The following is a 14,286-nucleotide window of genomic DNA, read 5'->3' as shown; positions in this document are numbered from 1 at the left end:
TTTCATGGGAAACAAAAACTTTATTAAACAATATATTGTCCATTTTGTTTGATTATCTTTTGCCATTTTTCAGGCAATTTCATGATTCCGCGCTCAAAAAAGTTCTTGTCTTTTTCAGCAAAAAACAATTCCAAGAACGATTTGATATCCTCATCAGCAGTAAAGGTTTTACCATTCAAGGCGTTTTGCAAAGAACGAAACAAATGGTAATCTGATGGTGCCAGGTCTGGCGAATATGGTGGATGTGGTAACACGTCCCATCCAAGCTGCAACAATTTTTCACGAGTGACCAAACTTGTACGTGGTCTAGCGTTATCATGGTGAAACACAACACCTTTGCGATTCACCAATTCTCGACGTTTCTGTTTGATGGCATCATTTAATTTATCCAGTTGACGACAGTATACGTCTGAATTAATGGTTTGATTCCTTGCAAGCAGCTCAAAATACACAATACCCTTAAAGTCCCACCAGACTGACAGCATAATCTTTCTTTGGTGAATATCTGCCTTTCAAGTGCTTTCAGCAGGTTCATCACGCTTGCTCCACGATCTTTTTCGTTTGACGTTGTTGTAGACGATCCATTTTTCGTCGCCTGTTATCATACGTTTCAAAAATCGATCATTTTCCTCACGTTTCAAAAGAGAATCGCAGATGTCAATACGCTTAGTGAGATGAATTTCTTTCAGCTCATGTGGTACCCAAATATCGAGCTTACTAATGTATCCAAGTCGTTTTAAATGGTTTTCAACACTCGATTTCGATATGTTAAGATCCTCAGCAATCTCTCGTGTCGTTAACCGCCGATTGGAATCGATCAGTGCCTTTATTTTGTCATCATCAATTTCGATTGGCCTTCCTGAGCGTGGTGCATCTTTCACATTAAAATCTGCAGATCGAAATTTAGTAAACCAATTTTGACACTGCCGCAGTTTTAAAGCATCTTCGTCATATACATCACATAACTTTTTATGAGCGTGCACAGCGTTTTTCCCTTTTCGGAAGTAATAAAACAAAATATGACGAAAATGTTCTTTTTGATTTTCCATTTTGAAATCGACGGCAAACAAACAATTGTTAACGAAATCGTGTACTTTCTTTTTCTAAAACAAGCTTGAACTGTGAGTTGTGAACCTACATAATGAATTTGCGGTTTAGAATGAAGTTAGTTACATTTCAAGATATGTATGTCCATCTATTGGAAAAAAACGCAATTACTTTTTGGCCAACCCAATATATACTGCGCTGCGGCAAGCGCGAGCGGTCGCTCCAAATTTTCCCGCAGCGAAAAACATATCACTTTACGTATTACCGTCAGTCTTTGATTCTTGCCGCGACGCTTCTAATTGCTCGCCGCTATCGAACACGCTTCGATCACGCGATCCTAGGACCACCTATCTTTTTCCTTTCCATTTTTTAAATACTGCATGTTTATTCAGTAATATATAAAACTATATTACTGATAGTAAGAAATATTTTATACCTCGTATTTTACGATTAATACATATTTAATTATTACAGTGAGATAGCGCGTCGTTCCAATGTGATCGCCAGACTATTTGATGGGATTGCCAAACAATAAAGAAAAATACAGTCGATTGTCACGAATAATAACTTGTGAAGAACGATAAGACACCATATATTGAACGCGCTTAGCGTGAAACACGCGGAAAAATTCGTCGCAGCGTAATCCCAAAACAGTTTATAGAACATTACAGAATATTTAAGTGAATTTCTATTTCGGCACTGTAATAAAAATATAATAATTATAAACAGATTTTTATTTTGTTTTTAATATAATGGCAAATATATAAGAATAAATAAATGTACTACGAATTTTATAACGTATTAAATTGTACATGGTTTGAAAGATAATATTGTATTCGTTAAACGTATTTCGTTAATAACATTTTAATAAATAATGATAGACGGCCACAACTTTTTTCAGCTAACTGAAGTGGAAATAATTATACAATTATATATACATATATATATATATATATATAATTGTATATATAATTATTTCAGCTTCAGTTAGCTCAAAAAAGTTGTGGCTGCCACTCATTATATCTCAAAAGTACAGAATATTGTGGAATATTTATTAATGTTGTATTACATATTATTAGTGCGTGATCTTTTTTCATTTTAGTATATATTATATACACAGCAATATAAATATATATAAATATAAACATACATACTATACTATTTCATTGGCTAATAATAAATATCTTAATATCATATTTAAAACGACCATATATATATATATGCGTCTATAATATATACTACAATGAAAAAAGATCACGCGTTAATAATATGTAATACAACATTGATAAATATTCCACAATATTCCGTACTTTTGAGATCCACAATTATGGATCTATCGTGAACATGAATCAACCGTCGTTTTACCACACGAACTGAAAGTGGATCTGGCATGTAGTTCCGCCGGCTCTAAGATGGATCCAGTTGGCGCCACTGTACGGGAGCGTAATACCAGAGAGAAGCCTGAGAGCGGTCACGCTCGCGTTTTAACTGTAACGCTCAAACGTGGACATATGCGTTCCACTTGACGCTCCCAACGCTCGCGGCGTCATTCTATCTTTATTCAATATTCAGTGAGCAATAAAGACAGAATCACTTCAATCACTTCAATGTCCACGTTTGAGGCGTTACAGTTAAAACGCGAGCGTGACCGCTCTCAGGCTTCTCTCTGGTAATACGGTTACAAGAAAAACGACGGCCCGGCCCCTCTCAGGTTTCTCTCTGCTACGACATAGCCGAGACCCCACACGCCCCGCGGCAAGCCCCGGCAATCGTACCAACAAAGCCCGCCGCGTGGCACGCGGGATCCCAACCCACCGCCTCCATGAAAAAAGACACTAGATTTCCACGCATGTGCGGCGCATGCCGCGCGACCACGAATCCCACTTCGAGCCACCTTCGCTCAACGTTTGGTCCCTCGACGTGCATGAGCATCCCGATAACCGGTCATCGTATCGCGTATACGTCGGGATATGAACCATGTGATTTTGCATCGTCCGTTATACCGAGATAGAGCTTTGTTTTTGATTGCTTTTATTCAGCCTCAGTATCATCGTATTTTTAATGACATAACTCCTTTGCTGCATGATCCACCCGCCAAGTTATGCCGGCTTTTAGTTGCATTTTTCAAATCTGCCCAACTGTTTCCTTAATCCTTCCCCTTCTTATTCCGCGCGCAGTCAATTCAACAACTGTACGTTGGACAACCTGACTGGGTCCGAGTCACCGCGCAACTTTGCTGCTGGCCATATCGAACCTGAAAGGGATCGGGTGCCATGGAACACTAAGAAGAAGAAGAAGATCGTATCGCATACCCAGCCGCGGGAAAGACGGGACGGCATATCACGGTTTGCCTCGAAAAAGTACTCCGTCACCTGACGAACAAGCCACTCCGCGATACGCCCCCCTGCCCCCTCCTCTACTTGCGCTCTATGTTCTATAACGGAAGCTGTTTGCAACGACGATGAGTTGGGACCATTGCAGCGCTCCAGTTTTCTACCTCGCCGATGCGACGGGAACGCGCGCCCTTCACGAGGAAACGCTGCGAAATTTCTTTGTATCTTACGTGCCATCTGTCGACGGACTGGTGAGGCTAAACGCTGATAATGTGCTGTTGAACTGCCAGATGGCATCATAATGGTCTTTTAAAACTTAAATTTGAATAATGAGAAATGCGATATTGAATATATTGAAATTTAAAATATAAAGAAATAAATACTACACAAACATTTTTGATAGGTACTAAAGATATACAGGGTGTTTCCTAAGTAAGTAGACAAACTTAAGGAGGATATTCCTTGGCTTATTTTAAGAAGAAAAGGTCATATAAACATATGTCCTAAACTGCTTTGTTTTCCAAAAAAAGTACATCACTGTTTTCGTTCACTTTTCGTTTATTATAGAACAGTTTGTGTTATTGCAAATGAAACAAGTGAAAAACAATAGTAGCCAAAAAGAAAAATTATAACGAAAAAGAAAGTAGTAACTAAAAAGAAAAATAATAACATCACAGTAACTGCTGAAAATGTCCACCTGCAGCCATGATACTGCATTGCTGTACTTTTTTTGGAAAACAAAGCAGTTTAGGACATATGTTTATATGACCTTTCCTTCTTAAAATAAGCCAAGGAATATCCTCCTTAAGTTTGTCTACTTACTTAGGAAACACCCTGTATATGCATATACTATAGTGCATTCATATAAAATAATGATGTAGAAAATTCTAAATCTAACACAGGACATACATGAATACAATTTTCGAGTGTAATTTTTATTGAATAATTTAATAATTTGCATACAATATTTATATTTCCAAATTACTTATGATAATAATGTAATATAATTGATAACTTTTTAAATATATAGATACAAACATATTCATATCCATGTATGAGATTTTTATAAAAAACTTGCTTCCCCTTCATTCCTATTTTCTCGTTCTTCATCCCTTGGTGCGCGAAGTATACGCGCTCAATGCGAGCGAATAACTTTCAACGAAATTTAGTCGAATTTACAGTCGAATTAGGCTTGCTGTTCTGGAAAACTCGATCGCATCGGGTCCGGGATATAATTAACGCCGCAGGAGGAAGACGGAACGTGCGATTACTTAATGACGCAGTACCGCGCCGTGGTTTTATCGTGGAGTCATTTCCGCGGGATGCCGCAGTATCCTCTCGGATCGCGGGCGTTTGGCGCGTCGCGCGTCGCCTCGTCGTCGTCAAAGGCACGTTGGCGTTAACGGCGAAATAATGACACGCTGCTGGACGACGGGGTGCTTCTTTCTGTTCCTGATGGCGATGCAGCACCTCGCGCCCGTATCCGCGCGGCGCATCCGGGACCGGGAGGCGGTTTGCGAGTCCCAGCAGAGCTGCGCGAGCTGCCTGCAAGCACCGCGCTGTGCATGGTGCTCCATGACGGTAATGAATATTTATTAAGCACCGTTAACGAGTGGATCTCGCTCTCTCGCTGGAGCGAAATCCGCGGCAGAGGGCGAGAGGATGTGCGCGCACCTGCGACTACGCCTTTTCGTTTGCCTCGGACCCGGCGACGACGTCCTCGCTCCACTGCTGGTGATTCATCCCGTGCGCACTCGTGCTATCGTGACTCATGTTTCGTACTCGCATGTGTTTAACATAACGAATGCTGTTTTTTTTTCTTTTCTTTGTTAATCTCTAATGATTGATGAAACAATATTTCTAGTAACGCACATCTGAAAAAAGAATGCCACTTGTGATTGAATGGAATTCATGCAGTCTCACGGTTTTACGAGAAAGGTCGAGGAGTGCATCTAAATGCTTCAGTTATGATAAATAATAGCGTGCTTTGTAGCGCCAAGTATGTTAAAGAAAAAAGGTGCTTGGCTTTAGTTAGGTTTGTTGTATATCAGAATTTAGTCAAGGTATACCTGATAATTTTTCCTTCCCTACTTTGCAAGGCATCCGGGCAGAATACGAGCGTTCCTTTACTACGTTGCGTATCGAGAGAGACATATTTGAAGGAAGGCCGTTCTTGGTGTCCAGAATCGGACGTTGTGTATTATAATAATACGGAGGAGACTCTCGAGGATCTACCGTTGTCCTCCGACAAGAAGAACTCAGTGCAAGTCCAACCCCAAAGGATGCAGTTGCGTCTCAGGCGAGGTGAGAGAAAAATTGGTCAAATTAAGATTTCACATTTTCTGCTTTGCAATATTTATCTTAAACATTAAATAGGAGAGGAACATCGCCTGACGCTGAGATACAGCCAAGCCGAGGATTACCCCGTGGATTTGTATTATCTCATGGATTTGTCTGCATCCATGGAGCCGTACAGAAATGATCTGTCGGAACTCGGATCGCTATTGGCGGAGACCATGCTAAACCTCACGTCGAATTTCCGCATCGGTTTCGGCAGTTTCGTAGACAAGGTCATTTTACCGATGACTAACACGCAGCCTGATAAGTAATTACGTATATACTCATTATATCAACTATCTTATATGAATATAGATAATTCAATAAGCTTTGGATTAAAAATAAAGAAATAATTATAGCCATCGAGATTTTTATAAAGAAGAAAAGTTGTCAGAAAGTGACAAGAAAGATTTGTTTATTATTTGATTGACTTTTTTATATTAGATTGGAGTCTCCCTGCACGTTGGACATTGGAAAATGTGCACCACCCTACAATTATAAAAATCAGATGCCTCTTACAGAGAATGTCACTCTATTTAAGGTAATTATTGCCGTGCAAAGATAATTTAAATAAAGAAAAATAAATTTTTGTACTAGTTAACTTTATCGATTAATTTCTTAATAGCAGTATCGAAATAAATGCAAGCAAACGGTAAAATTCTTTCGAAATTATAATTAAATAAACATGTCAAATATTTTTTGTCCCTTGCAATAACTGAGTTTTGCCAGACAACGTTGTTGGTTCAATTAGACATTGTTAGCTGGGTGGCTTCCTAATGTTCTGTTAGAGACAATAATTTACTGTATTTTAGGACCAGGTACAAGCGGCGCCGATATCGGGCAATTTGGACGGTCCCGAAGGCGGGCTGGACGCGATGATGCAGGTCATGGTATGCACCAAGAAAATCGGCTGGCGCCAAAAAGCACGTCACCTTATCGTGTTCTCGACCGACGCGGTGTTCCATATCGCCGGCGACGGTAAAGTACGTTGATCGTGAATCATGCGAAGCCCCGGTCGTGCTTCGGGCGAGATAGCCCATTTGAAATGCAAACCGATCGTAGCCGAGTATATATGAGAGCCGCAACTGCGAGATGAAAAGATTCACGATTTCTCAGCTTGCAGGGATAATCGAGCCGAATGACTGCTTATGCCACTTGGACGAGAGCGGATTTTACTCTCACTCACTTCTACAGGATTACCCGTCGATCTCCCAGGTGGACGAAATTTTCTTTTCGCGCGGGTCCTACTTATATGAGAAATGTAAGATGAATCAATTTAATTAGCTGAAATTTCTTTGCTCGTCCAGCTGAACAGAAAAGCGCGTGAATACGACATGAGCATTATATTCGCCGTGCCTGATCACAAGAATGGAACCTATCAGCGATTGAGTCGGCGTATCAGTGGATCGTCCACAGGAACTTTGAGAAAAGACTCGAAAAACGTTGCCGACTTAGTGAAGAAGGAGTATGAAGTAAGATATTATTATAATACTTGTTATAAATAATCATGCATATTTGCATATATAATTTTTTTATACGCATTACACATTTTATATGAAATTCTCTTGTATATAAATTTTTCTGATAAGTAATTATTAATTTTAACGTAGTTTTATCTAGTATATGTCACAAGACTCGATGATTTATAGAAATTAGTGGACTCGGTGGTGCTGATTGACACGGCACCAAAGGTGCTCGACATTAAATATTTCTCTCGATGTTTGAACAAGACGGGAGAATTGTTAGAACGGCGGCAATGCGATGGAATTCGTACAGGCAATGTTATCGAGTTTGAAATCGTGCTCAAGGTATATGAATTAATTAACCAACAGCTTCGTTGATTCGAAATAATTGATTATTAATAGTTTAATCCGAAACCAGGTTGTGGAATGTCCCAAGGATCCGAAGGATTGGCGTCAAACCGTGGAGATCAAACCCCGTGGCTTGAACGAGAGCTTGATCATCGATTTGGAGATGATCTGCGATTGCCCGTGTGAGAGACAAGGACATCCGGTACATAGTACTTTACATGAAAAATTTTGCTAATAGCAAAAGTAAAAACTTATCGTGATGCCTTTAACAATACGATATTTCTGCATTTTGCATACAATTAATTGACCATTTTATCGCGTATCGGATTTCAAACTGCCATTCATTAAACAGGGATTTCGACCAAACGCTACGGAGTGCAAGGAGAGTGGCACGTCCATGTGCGGCATTTGTTCCTGCAATCCTGGTTTTTACGGCAAGCAGTGCGAGTGCGAGGGGAATGAGATGGGCGCCGGAAACTTGATCTCGATGGCCGACTGCAAACCAGACAATCAGACCACCGAGATCTGCAGCGGCCGCGGCACATGCAAGTGCGGCGTCTGCGACTGCGACAAACGGCCGCACAATCCGCAGGAAATGTTCTACGGCAAGTATTGCGAGTGCGACAACTTCTCGTGCAAACGCAGCGGTGGCCAGGTAAGTAGTTCTCGATCTGAAGAGATTGGATAGATAACAATATAATACCATTCTTCCAAAATATCCTCGTGTCTCGTGTGATATTTAAAGTGACAGTAGAGGATGAAATCTTAGTGTTTTCTTCAATGAAAACTTAGTTCAGCTCTAACTAAAGAGGATTAATAACTTCTAATGCCTAAAACAAAGTATTAGGAGTGTGATTTAGTTTTGAGGGTTTTGCAACAGATGGCTGTAGTGTCAGTTTGTTCCAATAGCTGTTTCCGATAACTGTTGTTTCTTACAGTCTTGACATTATCCATCACATTTAGTAGCATTATAGCAATAGATGCAATAACAGTCGTGTTTATTATATCATCGTAAAAATGCAACTTCCGAAACAGCATTTTCCACATGCGTTGCTTTTGTTTTTTAATCAAAAGAAAACTGCCGCTGAGGGTTATAGAATTCTTGTGGAAACTTGTGGTGATTCTGCCCCATCAATTAAGACGTGTGAATACTGGTTTAGACGCTTTAAAAGTGGTCATACTGATGTGAAGGACAAAGAACGCTCGGGACAACCAAAAAAGCTTGAAAATGCAGATTTGCAAGCATTATTGCACGAAAATCCAACAGAATCCACTTCAGAACTTGCCAGAGCATTAAATGTTGATCGTACAACAGTTACGAAACATTTACATGAAATGGGAAAAATTCAGAAAGAAGGGAAATGGGTTCGACATGAATTATCGGAAAGTGCCATTGCGAACCGGTTGAACATTTGCATTTCGTTGATCGCCAGGCAAAAAAAGAAGAGTCTTTTGTCTCGGATTGTTACTGGGCATGAAAAGTGCATCTATTTTGATAATCCGAAACGCAGAAAATCATGGGTGGATCCAGGCGAACCATCAACATCCACTCCGAGACGCAATATTCACGGTTCAAAAGTAATGCTCCGTATTTGGTGGGATAGTGCACTATGAGCTGTTAAATCCGCATGAGACTGTCACGGCTGATCGTTATCGACACCAATTGTACAAGTTGAAGCAAGCATTGGACCAAAAACGACCACCAATTGCGAGTAAACGACGGAAAGTGATTCTTCGTGATAACGCTCGACCTCACGTTGCGTTATCAGTGAAAGAAACACTATTAGAGCTTGAATGGGAAGTCTTACCGCACCCCGCGTATTCTCCATGCGATTATTATTTGTTCCGGTGGATGCAACACGCTTTAGAGGATACACACTTTCATAATTTGGAAAAAGTGCGAAAATTCGTCGACGAATGGATCAACTGAAAAGAAGAGTGATTTTATCGTGGTGGAATCGATCTCTTGCCAGAAAGATGGGAAAAAGTTATAGAAAAGGAAGGAAAATATTTTGATTAAGGTATTCATTCATTATCATATTTAAATACATGCGTTTTTGAGCAAAAAAAACCCTCAAAACTAAATCACACCCCTAATAAATTAAATGGTTTTATTTTAAAATACGTAATAAATGTTATTTTACTTATTACAATAGAAATTGTCTCGGGTAATTATATCGAGCAGAAATATGACGTATTAAAATCTCGTGATAAAAATTAGACTTAAGATTATTCACCGAAAGATACTCGTACGCAACGAATTACACTAACGCTAAAGGCGATAAGGAATTACACGTGCAAAACGGAAGGTAGGGAAGTTATCCATTATCCTGTGTACTTCTTCGCGTTCTCGGTTGGATAGTCGCTTTTAACGAATTCGCGCGGAAGTTGCACGGCGGCAATTCTCCCGGCGATCGAGCGGGAGCGGCGGCGCCGTTTATAAGGGCGGTAGGACAAATTACACGCCTTTGTACTGCATTACACCCGCCGATCTCGTCTTCCCTTTGTCCGTTTAAGCTCTGCGGCGGACGCGGCAAGTGCGAGTGCGGTACCTGCAATTGCCTGCCGGAATGGAGTGGCGAAACGTGCGACTGTAAGGAGACCAACAGCACGTGCATGCCGCCGGGCGGAAACGCTGAAATTTGCAGCGGACGCGGTCGCTGCATCTGCGGTAATTGCCATTGCCAAGAACTGCAAAACATCCGATACTCTGGACAATACTGCGAGGAGTGCCCTGTGAGTGCCAAGGAAAATCCATGCAAAGAATTCTCGGAGGAATCGTTTATCGATCTGAAAAAATTCTAGAAGCGATATTTTTACTGAAATTTTCATTCTAATTAATTACACACATTTTAGCGTTAAATATATGGCACATTGCGATACGTGCGCTCGCGGTTAAAGTTTGTTAAGATTAGACATCTGCAAAGATTTCTAGTCAAGAATAAAATCAATTCGAGTGTTTAGTTCTCTTGGCTGCTGAAATATCACCTACATTTATTTTTAATTAATTTGAGTTTTGCGATAATTGCATAATATATATTTAAAGAATATCATTCTAACGACATTTAGCGCTTTAAAATTCAGAATTTTGAGTGACAAGTATTGATAATTATGAAATAATTATATAATGATGTAACATGATTATTTTCTGGCGATATATTGTTTAGTTGTGTCCAGGACAACGATGCGAAGAGCTGAAGAATTGCGTGGAGTGTACGGTGCACAAGACAGGACCGTACGCAAATAACGGCAAGTGCGTGTGCGTACACGAAATCGAAACGGTTAGTAGCTTCTTTGTGATGCGATAAGATCAACTTTGCAAGCTGCACGCGAAGATGATTAATAATTTGCGACGAGGCAACGTTTATTACGTCCATAGGTCGACGTTGTCGAAGAAGATCCTGTGAAAGACGAGCAGACTGGCGCCCGCATATGTCGAACACCCGGTGATGCAGGTTGCACGTTCGTCTTTAAATATCAATATCACAGAGAAGGTACAGGCGGAGATATCAAAATCTTCAAGATCCAAGCGGAGAAGGAGAAAACCTGTCCGAAGCCCATCAACGTTTTTGGTATAATTTTCCTTGCCGTATCATTACATATTATTATAAATTTTTAATTGTGCGTGTCAGGATATACATAATATGCATCTCGTTGCCCTGTCAAAGCACATGATTATACATCCTGTCTAACAAAATTCAAAAAGTATTTAATTTCGTGTAGCAGGATGTTGCTCGGGATGATTAAAATTTTGTAAAAGTAATTGATGAATGGCCATCCGTGCGGTTGTTAGTGTCAACAATTACCTACTGTGAATCGAATATCCTCAATGATTTTTGTTCTAAATATTTCTCAAAGATTGTTCTACCCTCTTGTCTGGGCATTTCACATTTATGATTGACAGTATGACGGAAAGCGACATAATATCATTGTGCGTTGGTCGTGCTGACATACAATTGAGCGCGCGAGAAGAGATATAATACAAGGTAGACTAGAATCCACTTTCTCCTATTGTAGGTGTTGCGCTGGGCGTCGTCGTCAGCACCGTAATCATCGGTTTCCTGATTCTCCTCATTTGGAAGATCGTCACGATGATCCACGACAGGAGAGAATACGTCAGGTTTGAGAAGGAGCGCGCCCTCGCCAAATGGGACAGGGTAAGACCCCGCGCAATTCGCCATTGTTTCCGATTCTTCCGTATAATACATGATAAGTGAGATTACCGAAACGTCAATGCGAATATATGTTTCAGGGGGAGAATCCACTTTACAAACAAGCGACGTCGACTTTCTCTAATCCGACATTCGACAGAAATACTTAGAATGAGTAATTTATAATAATTTTATAGATCCTGATCTTGTGATATTATAAACTATGAAAATAAATGACGCCGATTGTGCCTCGTGTATTGAAACTCCAAAATGGCGCTTTGAACATCTTGAAAGTCCCATACTTCGCTCATTTGCTTACGCGTTCGTGTAATCAATTTGTTTAGCAATTTGTTCTACAGACTGCCATGACAAATTTCAGGGTTTCTCGGTATCTAAAAAACCTTCCTCGATGTTCAAGAGTCCTTCGGTCTAGCAGACTTTCTCGATATTTCAGAAAATTTCTCAACAAATTCTGAAACTCTTCGATGCCTGGCAAAACTTCTAGACTATCCGGAAGTTCTCATGATAAATTTCTCAATATTCAAAACAATTGTTTAACGTCCCAGAAGTTCTTACTGCAAAATATCAAAGTCTTTTAGTGTCGAGGAAAATTTTTCGACGTTCCACAGGTTTCCACGATGAATTTCGAAGTTTCTCGGTGTTCAATAAAACTCTTCAACGACTCGGACGTTCCCTCGAGGAATTTCAGGATCTCTCGGTATTTGGAAAAATTCTTCGATGTCTCAGAGACATTCGCTTGCACATTTGCTCATAAAAAGCGAACATAAATATATAAATGCTTGACGTTTTATTATATAAATATGGTTGTTATATGCGTAAGCAGGTACTTTACGAGAGTGTAATCGGAGATTTCAATGCCGGTCAGAGAATGTCCCGGATCCGACGACTAGCGCCGCGCTAAGCAAACACATCGAACGAGTCGCGTCGGGCACCATGTTGTTTAATTGCCACATAATAAAACGGCCAATCGGCAGCGAGAAACTCGCTCGTGCAAAAACGAACAAGACTTCACGACTCTTTCACCTCCTCTTTCTCACTATCTCCCTCCCTCTTTCTCTCTTTCTGCTTTTCTTCTACATTTCTCTCTCGCTCTCAAGTCCGTAATAACACATCCCCGCCACGGTGTTTCTTACTTTCTCTACTTATTGCGATATGTAATAACGTGAGTTTCACGACGAGATTTTTTAACGTTTCCTACTATTATCGTGAGGCTGTTTCTACCGGTTCGCGACCAATGGCGGTTTCATCAATGAGCGATCCAAACGGTCGCTTGAGAAGATTCATGCAGCCTTTAAAGTATTTTCTGCAAATATGAGATTATTCCCAGCAAACGCAAAATATAACTATTATATAACACAGAAGTAACACGTAATATAACAACTGTTATATGTTATTAATGTTAAGGTTGCATAATTTACTTTGTAACTGCAATATAACTGCGTTATAAAACTGTTATATGGCTCTGTTATACATTGGTTATAATAATATAACAGTAATATAACTGAAATATGCGATATTGTATAACTGTAATATTTGCATATTATGTCTATGTTATATATCATTTTTAACATTCAGATGTCGAGTTGTCCGGTAGATGGCTTCGTTTCTCGCATGGAAAATATAATACAAAATATATATAGGAACGGTGATCACGGCAGGGCACAACTTGTATCGTAAGTCCATTTCTACGATGAAGTGGTATATTTTTGAACGAATAATAAATAAGAGGAAAGTACGAACTTGTACATAACGTTTAAGAAAATAAATTAAACATGCACCTGTGGTTGTAGAGAGAGGAAGAAAGAATAAATAATATATATTCCATTTATATAACATTTAAGTAACATTTTAGTAACACGTTATATTATTGTTATATTACTGCAATTTCGTTTGAGTGGGAAATTACAACTAACATATACGTTACATGTAACGAACATGTTATATCGCGTGTTACATTCTGTTATATTGTGGCAATATCATTGTTATATGACTGTGTTTGCTGGGTTTCAATCACTTTTTAAAATATTTGTTATCAAAGAGAACGTATTTTCTATTATTGACAATTTATAACTTCAAGCAAAAAGAATGGCGAGTATTTCTGCCCGTAATGATCTCGTGAGGCTTCTTAATTATCGTAGAAAGTTTGAGATTTAAGTTTCATTATCTCTCACTCGCATCCACCTTCGACAATGGAGATCCTTATCTCATTTAGGGCCCCTCGAAGCTTTAAATCTGCCAATACGCTTTAATAGTCCCGGCTCTTTCGGAGCATTCTAAATCAACCGATCGCCGATCGGCGTAATAACGCGCGCGTATCGCCCGTCTGTTGGTTTCCCAATTTTATCCGCCAATTCACTGCCGAAGCGACCGTTGCCCCCTGCAAATCGAGCGGGCGACGTCCCGGCTGCGCGAAGGGTGAAACGGGGGTCGCGCCGCGGCGAGCGATCACTCGTAAATCAATTCTAAATTTGATCCGGGCCTCTTCGAGCCGAGATAGATCCTGCCCCCTCTCTCGGCCCGATTGTTTCGAGTATCCTCTGGCCTCATACTTTATTGCCCGCTACGTGCTCACGAACAAGGCAGGCC

The 14,286-nt window shown here is 40.1% G+C and overlaps 2 protein-coding genes and 1 long non-coding RNA gene across 6 annotated transcripts; 2 read left to right on the top strand and 1 right to left on the bottom strand.

Annotated features, from left to right (window-relative positions):
- Window positions 1-3,061: 3,061 nt before the first annotated feature.
- On the bottom strand, window positions 3,062-3,714 carry LOC105283388. Its single transcript, XM_011346113.3, has 2 exons — window positions 3,360-3,714; window positions 3,062-3,301 (listed from the first exon to the last, which is right to left on the bottom strand). The coding sequence occupies exons 1-2, from the start codon at window positions 3,678-3,680 to the stop codon at window positions 3,230-3,232; spliced, it is 393 nt and encodes a 130-aa protein (XP_011344415.1). The 5' UTR covers window positions 3,681-3,714; the 3' UTR covers window positions 3,062-3,229.
- Window positions 3,318-3,787, top strand: LOC105283387. The gene is made up of 2 exons (XR_894669.1): window positions 3,318-3,407; window positions 3,494-3,787. It is a non-coding gene; the product is annotated as an uncharacterized LOC105283387 (long non-coding RNA).
- A 398-nt stretch (window positions 3,788-4,185) lies between these two features.
- LOC105283389 (integrin beta-PS) lies at window positions 4,186-11,950 on the top strand. 4 transcript variants are annotated; one of them, XM_011346114.2, is made up of 15 exons: window positions 4,186-4,961; window positions 5,480-5,684; window positions 5,757-5,985; window positions 6,162-6,258; window positions 6,530-6,700; window positions 6,834-6,932; window positions 7,025-7,189; window positions 7,367-7,525; window positions 7,599-7,730; window positions 7,881-8,183; window positions 10,046-10,264; window positions 10,696-10,809; window positions 10,908-11,100; window positions 11,546-11,685; window positions 11,781-11,950. In XM_011346114.2, the coding sequence occupies exons 1-15, from the start codon at window positions 4,794-4,796 to the stop codon at window positions 11,847-11,849; spliced, it is 2,463 nt and encodes an 820-aa protein (XP_011344416.2). In that variant the 5' UTR covers window positions 4,186-4,793; the 3' UTR covers window positions 11,850-11,950. The 4 variants fall into 4 exon arrangements, with proteins under 4 accessions (XP_011344416.2, XP_011344418.1, XP_026831325.1 ...); XM_011346116.3 differs by having other exon boundaries at window positions 4,844-5,126; window positions 5,245-5,684; XM_026975524.1 differs by having other exon boundaries at window positions 4,845-5,397.
- The last annotated feature ends 2,336 nt before the right edge of the window (window positions 11,951-14,286 follow it).

The sequence above is a fragment of the Ooceraea biroi genome, chromosome 2 (assembly GCF_003672135.1).
Source record: "Ooceraea biroi isolate clonal line C1 chromosome 2, Obir_v5.4, whole genome shotgun sequence".
Classification (NCBI taxonomy): domain Eukaryota; kingdom Metazoa; phylum Arthropoda; class Insecta; order Hymenoptera; family Formicidae; genus Ooceraea; species Ooceraea biroi.
This window is presented reverse-complemented; position numbering and strand designations above follow the sequence as displayed.

Bases quoted from the DNA above. Each gene is read 5' to 3' on its own strand.
- LOC105283388 (XM_011346113.3), bottom strand. From the start codon at position 3,680: ATGATGCCATCTGGCAGTTCAACAGCACATTATCAGCGTTTAGCCTCA. The intron at 3,302-3,359 runs GTATGCGATACG...GATCCCTTTCAG, and splicing joins CCCGTCTTTCCCGCGGCTGG to GTTCGATATGGCCAGCAGCA.
- LOC105283389 (XM_011346114.2), top strand. From the start codon at position 4,794: ATGACACGCTGCTGGACGACGGGGTGCTTCTTTCTGTTCCTGATGGCG. The intron at 8,184-10,045 runs GTAAGTAGTTCT...TGTCCGTTTAAG, and splicing joins GCAAACGCAGCGGTGGCCAG to CTCTGCGGCGGACGCGGCAA. The intron at 11,686-11,780 runs GTAAGACCCCGC...TATATGTTTCAG, and splicing joins CCCTCGCCAAATGGGACAGG to GGGGAGAATCCACTTTACAA.